The 10,486-nt window shown below is 41.6% G+C and overlaps 1 protein-coding gene across 2 annotated transcripts in view; it reads right to left on the bottom strand.

Moving 5' to 3' along the window:
* Window positions 1–1,305: 1,305 nt before the first annotated feature.
* Window positions 1,306–10,486, bottom strand: part of LOC137541331 (sterile alpha motif domain-containing protein 9-like) — a 67,587-nt gene continuing 58,406 nt past the window's right edge. For both annotated transcript variants that reach the window (XM_068262582.1, XM_068262581.1), the window contains exon 3: window positions 1,306–6,452. In XM_068262582.1, coding sequence (XP_068118683.1) covers window positions 1,696–6,452 — 4,757 coding nt within the window. In that variant the 3' untranslated portion in view covers window positions 1,306–1,695. The remainder of the gene's footprint in view (window positions 6,453–10,486) is intronic.

The raw sequence follows: 10,486 nt of genomic DNA, 5'->3' as shown, positions 1-10,486 counted from the left end.
ATGCCTCCTCCCTCCCCTATACAGTTCCCTGGTGTTTAGTGGCTGCAGACCTCCCCCTATACAGCTCCCTGATGTCTAGTGACCACCTCCTTCCTCTATCCAGGTTCCTGGTGTCTGGTGACAAGTGGTGCTCTCACGAATGGTTGTGATCACGGGTACGCGTGATTCACGGCCATTTTTACGCATCACGAAGGCCGTGATCCGCATGGATCACGACATCGCGTCAAATCCGGATCACGGCATACATACAAAAATACGAGTCACGACCCGTAATCACGGCCGTGATGCGGATTTTTCCCAATACATGTCACTGGGCCAGTCAGAGGCCCCTGACGCAGGCTAGAGCAACCAATCACAGGAGGGGAGGCTATGCCCTCCCCTCCTATATATAACCAGCGGCCATTTTCAGAAACTCAGTCCTTGCAAGAGACTGTGGTCTGAGAGAGTATCTCCAGGCCATTTCTGTCACAAGAAAGGGCATTTTGGTGTAAAAACACAGCGTTTTTGCTCATTACAGTGAAATCATATTGCTGATATTACTTCTATTTAGTTAGCTAGTGATTACACTGTCAGTTAGTGAGTGTAGTTCAGAGTGTACTGTGCTGCTAGTGTCTGCTGTTGTCCTACTGTGCAGGCAGGCACTGCACACAGGTTTCTGTACTGTACTGTATTAGCTAGGCAGTGATTATACTGTCAGTGAGTGTACTGTGCTGCTAGTGTCTGCTGTTGTGCTACTGTGCACGCATAAGAACACGTACGTTTTTACGTGTACGAGCTGAAGTTACGCATGCGCAGTTAGAGAGTACGGGTACTGAATAGCCGGTACGCATTGAAGACTGCGGATTTTTATGTACGCATGGCTTACTTGATACGCATGCGCAACCTCAGTTGTTACCACGTACATTTCTACGCATGGCGGCATGGCAATCCGCATGGAAAATTATTGGTCACGGCTAGTCACGACACGTCAATGCGGATTTTTATCATGCTGAACACGGGGAAAGACGGGTGGAGCCGGTTGCGGAAAAAAATCCGGGATGCGATCACGGGTTGATACGGATCCAATAATAACGCCCGCATGCGGATCCGTGATTGAGGGGTATCCGAGCATCACTGCTGGTGACCCCCATCCTTCCCCTATACAGCTCCCTGGTGTCTAGTGGCCCCCCCTCTTACCCCATACAGTGCTTTCCCCCTTTCCTTCCTGTCTAATGCCTCCTCCCTTCCCTAAATGGTTTCCTGGTGTCTAGTGACCCCGCCCTCCCTCCCCTATACAGTCCCCTGCTGTCTCGTGCTTTCCCCCTTCCTTTCCCCATATAGATTCCCTAGTAATCTATGCCTTCAAAATAACTTCCCTGGTGGTCTAGAGTAGGCCAAACATAATACAATGTGGGGGAAAACATTTGCAAGCCAAATTTGGCCCATGTGCTGGAGTTTGAAATGTATGCTGTATCTTGTTCAATAGGTTCAATAGTCACACTGAAAAGATAGGGCAACATCAAGTCAAAGTTGAGGATGCCTCGAGGTAGAAGAGGGCAACTAAGTGAAGGTCTATCAAATCTAAAAATAATCTTGAACACGACCACATTTCAAAACAAGTACAGTAATTATGAAAAATATGTATTTACTGATGGAATAAAAAAGAAGAGTGAACAAGACAATGCATAAGATATGCATGCTTTCTCTCAAGATTTTCTATTGCACATTTATATTGTATGCAACAAGTCCAGCATACGTAAATCCAAGGTAAAAGGTCACATTTTCATTCCCATAAGGCACTGATGAGTTATTCATGGGAATTATTTCAAATCGTTGCTTCTCGCAGTGTCCTCTTACATAAATTCTTCCATTCTCAGTAAATCCTGGAACAGTTTTAAGAAGCCGTTGCACACTTACTAACTTTCCCATATCTCCATCGTCCCACTTCAGTCTCCACTCATTTACAGGTCCTTCCATGAGCTTTTCAACTGTACTTCGATGCATAAATTTCTTAAGCCCAGGACCTTGTCCCAGGAAGAAGAGAACATTGCTTCTTTTTTTTCGGACCTGGATATTTTTTATCCTGATTTCATGTAATCTACGAGCAGTCTCAAGTGCACAATTGAGGATATTGTCTTTTTTAGCATCTGGCTGTCTATCAAAAATCTCATCAGGCCAATAAAGAAGAAGTAGCAGTAAGTAGGCACTTGGTGGAAAAGACTTTCTCTGTGTTTGATATCGCTTGCTAAGTTCTCTTAATTCTTGAAAAGAGACTAGATTTGAAGAACCTGGTGCTACACAACCCAAAGCTATGTTGCTCATGATATAGTTTATTAGGTCTATATCATCAAGTACCTCGTGCTCTGCACATTTTTTGTAAAGCTCTACAATAGCTAAAAGTTTAACTCTTGCTCTGTCCTCTTTATAATCAGACAGCACGAAAAGAATTGCTGTCGTACTTCCTCCTCCTAATTTATAAATTCTCATTTTTTCAACCAGTTTGTTGATTGAATCTTTGGTGTTAGTCACATCAGTACTTGGATTGCAAGTTGATACTAGTTCTGAAGTAAAAAACTTTGCAAATACTTCTATTTTTCGCAACAGCCACTTGCGAGGGCTCTTAATATGTTCTTCCACTTCAGAAGACTTTTCTCCTTCATCCGTTTTATCTGTTTGAAAATAACTCAGTTCTTCAGAAATCCAGTCCAGAGCGTTGTAAATGTTTCTGTGCAAACCTTTGATATGATTGTGAAACTTGGACCATGGTTTCTTGATGCTTTCTGGAATATAGTTTGTTAAGAGATATTGTAAGAGTTCGTAGCCTTCACCATTTTTGTTTTTAGGAAAGATATCAAGTGTTGCCAAGAGCTGTAATAAACGGCAGCCAATTTCAACTTCTCCGAAATAACCAGAATTGTTCATTGTCTCCACTTCTGATTTTGCAGCTTTTTGTGCTGCTCTAAAACACTGCATAGCTTTTGTTGCATATTCAATGAATTCATCCATTTCATCTAAAGGTACAACATTATTTTTTTTTTCTAACAGAACAGTAAACCACTTTTTATATAACCGGCCTTCTGTGTCCAGAATGCATGATCTGCTGGGCAATTGTGATTTGGCAGTTTCGATCCAATATTTGGCTTCTTCAAACTCTCCACATTTATAATGCAGTCTACAAAGCTGCTGGGCCAGAAAAGGATCTTTGTCAAGCCGTTCATAGGCAGCTTTCAAAAGACTGACTGCTTTCTCTTGTTTTTTTTCAGTGTCACAAACATGTTCAATCAGAGGAGACATATAGGAGTCAACACTGTCCCCCCTACTTATCTTATGTCTCCGGAAAAGCAAGTCCCTAACAAACCCAAGAAATTCATCTCTGCCGAATCTGTGTTGGAACAAAACATCTTCACGAAGAAGATCCATAGCTATTTGGCTTTGTGGATATGCAGGGAGCTGTTTTAAAACTTCCTGTGCAACACGTTGATGTATGATATTTATACAGTTAATCAATGTCACAGGATCTACTCTTTCAATAAAAATCAGTCTTGCTTGTTCATGTTCACTGAAACAGTTAAAGCTGTATGGTCTTTGAATGGTTAGTTCTGCTGTTTGTGGCTCAAGGCCCAGGAAAGCCTCACAGTGTGACATGGAAATGTAGGAATTCTGGACGTAGCAATTTAACAAAGCAACATAACGCATGAGTCTTGTTATATTTGAGGAGTGGTCAACATTATGCATGACGTTATGCACAAAGTTTGTCACATATTGTTCAACAAATTCTTGGCTCATTAAAATGAATGTGATTATGGACTCTGGTGAGAACTGCTTCTTCAGCTTTTCTGCTCTTTTTGTGAATTTTGTCTTTTCTTCTGCATTAAGTTTGTGAGTTATTGTAACTGTTTCACGAGTTGAGAACCGAGAGAGATTTTCAGGGGCATTTGATCTTTTACAGCTAAAAAGAATGAAACATGGTTTCAAAGATGCAATTTTCCTAGACACCATTGCTTTAGATAATTCATCCCTCAGGTCATCAATGTACTCATCATTACAGTCTTCTATGAGCAAAAGGACAGGAAGGCACTGGTTTAAGTCCTTTTCATCATACTGTCTGAAATTTACAGCATGGTCACATACTCTTGCTACCGGAAAAGATGTTTTCACAACAGCACATCTTAATTCTTTTCTTTTCTTCCACAGAATCTGTCGGGCAACAGTGCTGCCACCACTTCCTGGTTGATGAACAATTTTTATTCTAGCAACAGGTAGTCTTATCAGGTTTTCATATATAATCTTATTTAAAATATTCTGAACTTCTTCACAAGCTTCTCTTTCAATGAAACTGTCACATATATTTTTCTCAGCAAGCCAAAAGTGCTTCCAGATTACTTTTCCTCCCCGATAGAAGGTAGTCTCAATTTCTTCTATTTCATTTTTTCCTAGGTCCTCCAGACCTGTATTGTCACATTCGTTTTCACATAACACATCAAGTGAATGCATTTTCTCTTCATCTGGTGTGGCAAGGACACATACTCCCTTTGTGGAAACGCTTAATTGCCTAGAAGATGATGATGACGGTAGAAGGTTTTGGACTGTTGCATCAACATGGCTCAGCTGCATCCCCACAATACTTCTCTGGTCTAGGATCTCCATGCTACAAGAGGCTTGAGCCTGGCTGGCCCATTTCTTGTAATGGTCTTGGTTTTCAGCAATGCACAATATATAGTCCATGCCATTTAAATCTGTGAAGAACTCATGGAATGTGTCTACTATGGGTTTTTCCACAGGAGATAACAATAAGAAGACAACAATAAAATATCCCTTTGGAAGAACTTCATCGCATATGAAAGAAACTGCTTTTTTTAAAGGTTTTCTCTTAGTTTTAACCCATGTGCTTTCATCACATGGTTTGTCTTCACCTCGATAACTGTTACGCCCATTGCAAAATATCCAGCTTGTCTGATTAAACAGTGAGAGATTTTTTGAAAGTTCACTCGCACTCATCTTGCCTTCATTTTTATAACTGTTTAAGGAATGTATATTTATGGCATGGTGTTCTTTATATTTAGCACATAATCCAGTCATGTCAGAATTTGGATCGAAGTCAAAAACACACAAAATATTCAAGCGTGTTAAAAATGTAATGTGACGTAAGTGATTTTCATTGCATTCATTGGTCACAAGAACATATCGCAAGGAGTCATTTATGTACTTCTTATCATCAGTCATCAGAACTGATAGCTTTCTCCCCAAGTCTTCTGTTACTGTTGTATTAGAGCTGACATTTGATTCTGCTTTTGCTCTCATTTTATCCAAATCTTTGAGCCTTTGAATAAATTCAACTTTATCTTCATCTGACACAGGTTCAGACTTGGCACCAATTCTCCGATACATTGCTTTCTTTTCCTGAATGACTTTATTTGTCTTCTCATTAAACTTTGGTAAAGTAGCCTCAAACACTTTTCCTTTTACAATGTTGGATTGAGGCACGATGTCTACTTCAACTATAAACTTTTGTTCTTCAGAATCTCTACCTTGAATGACCTCAATCACTTTTGGGGAGCGAATGCAAAGCCTTGCTGCATCGCTTGTTACTTTTGGAAAACATTTCTCTATACAATCCAAAGCATCAATGTACCAATCTGGGTCATTTACTAGAATGCCAATTATTTCTCCGTGTTTGTAGGACTTGTCTTCTTTACTGTCCATCACACCAAAATGGATTGTTCCATTGGAACGCATATTCATGCAGGCACAAGCAAATCTGATAACCTCATAGGCAAATTTGGTTTGCAACCTTACTCGATCCAGCTTTGATGCAATAACAAGTGATTTATATTCATGGCAAGGTGTAATTAAATCCTCCACTCCTGTTTCCGGTGGAAGAACATGGCCTTTCACATATCTGAATTCTCCAACCTCTTTGTCAAATGGACGGAATGTAGCTGTGGATTTTGGTTCTGACTGCTTGTTTTGATCCAATTTACAGGCTTTTGCTGAATTCGCATCTGGTTGTATTTTCTGGTCCTCCAGGGATAACTTTCCTAGAGATTTTGTAAGTTCAGCATTAGCAGGGGACATCGGTGATTCTTCCTGGACACAGGTTTGAAGCGGTTCTGAGTCACTATCAGCTCTAGTTTGAACTTTGCTTGAATCTTGTGGTGTTTCCCCAGCTGGATCATCTTCTCTGCTTTGAACACTCAGAGGTGGTGAGCTTGAGGATACAGTTTTAGGATCAGCAACATCTGGGAATGAAGTCCGCTCTCTCAATAACTCGTTTCTCTTTTTTATCAACAATTGTATCTGTCCTTGTTTCATACCAAAGGTCCTGAGGAAGTCATCACTGATTTCTTTAAGAGCTGGTCCAGTTACTTCCTCTTCATATAACTTATCAATATATTCATTCTTTATACATATGGAGCGCAGCCATTCTCGGACGTGGTCCTCTGTCCACTGCTGCAGAGGTGTAGCTTTGTAATCTATGATAAGAAAAACAGAAACCTGGTTTAAATATGGAATAAAAGAAAAAGAAAAAAGCAATATGTCAGTTTAATGAAATTACACAAGGCTAAATGAAGGTAGGAGTATAAAGCAGCGCTGGGCAAACTACGGCCCGCGGGCTGTATCCAGCCATAAGCACTACGAATCCGGCCTGCCACTAGAAAGCCAGATCCCTCTCCTCCCTCACTTCCTGCAGAGTTCAGAGCAGTACTTATTTACAGGGTTAACTCACCTTATCTCCATGGCCACAGTGGCATCACGTGACACGATGGCATGTGCTCACCGTGTATCACATGACGCCATTGTAGGCCATGGAGATCAGTGCTGGAAGCGCCAATTAGATGAGTTAACCCTGTAATTACCGCACCGCTCACAACTCTGCAGGGAGGGAAGGAGGAAGGAGAGGAGAGTAATGCAGCCCACCGCTGGTATAAAGGATTACTCTCAATAAGGTCTACATGAAATAGGTATGCTGACATTATATCGGAATAAAATTAGATAGTGTTGCGCCTGAGATTACTTTAAAGTGGCAGCTCCTTTGAGATTGAGAGTAGCTTAGCTCTCTCTCCCAAAATACTGTGAAAATAAACTAAAATTGTCAAACAAGCGCTCTGTGAAATTAGACCACCTCAGATCAATATTCAATAAATACACAATTGATTTAGTGCAAAATTAAAATGTAGAACAAGATCAATAAAATGAATAAGGAAATTTAAGTAAAGCAAAAATAAATGCTAATGAAATGCAATGGTTATGCACACATGCTCTATAAAATATTGCAACAGAATAACACCCTCATGCATACACCCATACACTCAATCAGACCGTGTATAAAATAGTGCAAAAATGTGCTTAGAATTGGTTAAAAATGAATAAAAATAAGATTTGTCTATATGCAATCTGTTAGTGCTAGGGGACTATCTATAGCCACTAATACTGGGGGTCACATATACAGTTGTGTTCAAAATGATTCAACCCCCACTGAAATTAAGTGTTTTGGCCAGTTTGACATTGATTTCGATCATTTCAGTTATAACAGCTTTTAAATGTGAAGCATAGCTTGACACAAGTGTCTTGCAGCGATCTACGGGTATCTTAGTATCTTCATGGGCAAAAGCCTCCAGTTCAGTCACATTCTTAGGCTTGCACGCTGCAACTGCTTTCTTTAAGTCCCACCAGAGGTTCTCAATCGGATTTAAGTCTGGTGACTGCGATGGCCACTCCAAAATGTTCCAGCCTTTAATCTGCAACCATGCTCTAGTGGACTTGGAGGTATGCTTGGGATCATTGTCCTGTTGAAAGGTCCAACTTCTCCCAAGCCTCAGGTTTGTGACGGACTGCATCACATTTTCATCCAATATCTCCTGGTACTGAAGAGAATTCATGGTACCTTGCACACGCTGTAGCCTCCCTGTACCTGCAGAAACAAAACAGCCCCAAAGCATGATTGACCCCCCCCCCCACCGCCATGCTTCACAGTAGGTAAGGTGTTCTTCTCTTTATAGACATTGTTCTTCCTCCTCCAAACATAGCATTAATCCATAGGCCCAAACAGTTCTAATTTTGTTTCATTAGTCCACAGAACACTATCCCAAAACTTTTGTGGTTTGTTCACATGACTTTTGGCATACTGCAGTCGACTCTTCTTATTTTTTGGAGACAGCAAGGGGGTGCGCCTGGCAGTTCTGGCATGGAGGTCTTCATTACACAGTGTGCGCCTTATTGTCTGAGCTGAAACTTCAGTACCCGCATCTGACAAATCTTTTTTCAGTTCCTCAGCAGTCACACTCCACTTTGCGCTTCAGATAGCGCACAACAGTCGAATTCAGCATCTTCTTTCTACCACGACCAGGTAGCGTTTCAACAGCGCCCTTTGCCTTGAATTTGCGAATGAGGCTTCCTATGGTGTCTCTTGGTATGTTTAACATCTTTGCAATCTTCTAGCCATTGCCCTTCCTGTGAAGAGAAATCACCTCTTCTCTTGTCTTCCTGGACCATTGTCTTGACTTTACCATGTTTGTAAACACACCAGTAAATGTCTAGAAGGAGCTGAGTATCACAGTCATTTTAAATCTGCCTAATTGGTGCTTATTATGCTTGATTGCTGATCGTTAACATCCACAGGTGTTTTCAATACCTGATCGAAAAACACTTGAATGAAGCTCTGTTCTTAAGAGTGGTAGTCTTTAAGGGGTTGAATAATTGTGTCAGGCAGGGGTCACACTTGTCTTTCAGTTTCTACACTTTTCAGAAAACTAAAAGACAAATGTGACCTCTACCGTACAACAGCTAATGTAATTTATAGAGAAAACTGACAAATTGCGCAAGATGTCAGTTTTTTTTCTGCATGCGAAATCTGCATTAAGGCAGGGAACACACTTGACTGTTTTCGTACGCGTTTTCTGCACATAAAAACTGAGAACTCATGTTAATCAATGGGCTAGTACACACTTAATATTTTGTTCGCGCGCAGAAAAAAAACTGACATTCTGCATCATGACTCTGCACATTTTGTCAGTTTTTTGTATCAATTGCATCAGCTGCTATGAAAAAATGTGCGCGTTTTCCTGCATAGAGACACACTTGGTGTGCAGAAAAAGTATGCAGGAAAAAGCGCGCGGAAAACTGAAAGACAAGTGTGTTCCCTGCCTAAAGTGTGACCTAGCTCATTGATTAACATGAGTTCTCAGTTGAAGTCAGTTTTTCTGTGCAGAAAACGCGTACGAAAGCCAGTAAGTGTGACCCCTGCCTCAATGAAGAAATCACACAAAAAAACATTTAATACTGTAATACAAAAACACTTGATATAATTTTAGTTGCATTTGGTTTTTAAAAAGTTGGGGGTTGAACAATTTTGAAAACAACTGTACTTGGGGATTTTATACTGGGGCCCCCTCTAGCTATCTATACTGGGGCTAGATAATACTGGGGGTCCCTCTGGAAACAAACTACTGGGTGGGGGGGGGGGGGTAACTTACACTGGGATGCACCTCTATCTACCTATACTGGGGGCCAACTGAGACCACCTAATACTGGAGGGAACATCTAGCTATAGTGGGAGGCACCTCTGGCTAGCTATACTAGGGGCTACCAGGGACTCCCTAATGCTGGAAGGCATGTCTAGTTATACTGGAGTCAAATTTGGCTTCCTGGGGGTGCTACCTAATACATGGGGCCCCTCTGGCTACCTATACTTGGTGATGCTAACTCATACTGACAGGTTACCTATACTGGGGGCGGGGGCTACTTCTGCCCACCTATATCAGGAGCTCTAATATTGGCAGGCACCTCTGGCTACCTCTACTGAAGGACTACCTGGGGTTACTCGCTGGCTACCCAATAGTGTGTGTGTGTGTGTGTCTGTGTGTGTGTGTGTCTGTGTGTGTGTGTGTGTGTGTGTGTGTGTCTGTGTGTGTGTGTGTGTGTGTGTGTGTGTGTGTGTGTGTGTGTGTGTGTGTGTGTCTGTGTGTGTGTGTGTGTGTGTGTGTCTGGTGTGTGTGTGTGTGTGTGTGTGTGTGTCTGGTGTGTGTGTGTGTGTGTGTGTGTGTGTCTGGTGTGTGTGTGTGTGTGTGTGTGTGTGTGTGTGTGTGTGTGTGTGTGTCTGTGTGTGTGTGTGTGTGTGTGTGTGTGTGTGTGTGTGTGTGTGTGTGTGTGTGTGTGTGTGTGTGTCTGTGTGTGTGTGTGTGTGTGTGTGTGTGTGTGTGTGTGTGTGTGTGTGTGTGTGTGTGTGTGTGTGTGTGTGTGTGTGTGTGTGTGTGTGTGTGTGTGTGTGTGTGTGTGTCTGTGTGTGTGTGTGTGTGTGTGTGTGTGTGTGTGTGTGTGTGTGTGTGTGTGTGTGTGCTTTTGGCGTACAAAATACAGAATTGGTAATTACAGTGAAAAATGTAACACGATTTAATAAAATGTAAAAAAAAAAAATCGCAAGATACAAAATAAATGACAAACTCCAAGACACAAAAGGGTGGGAGAGCTCTACCCTTGCAAGCTTACAATGTTACTGTGACAAGTCAAG

The sequence above is a fragment of the Hyperolius riggenbachi genome, chromosome 12, assembly GCF_040937935.1.
Source record: "Hyperolius riggenbachi isolate aHypRig1 chromosome 12, aHypRig1.pri, whole genome shotgun sequence".
NCBI lineage: Eukaryota > Metazoa > Chordata > Amphibia > Anura > Hyperoliidae > Hyperolius > Hyperolius riggenbachi.
This window is presented reverse-complemented; position numbering and strand designations above follow the sequence as displayed.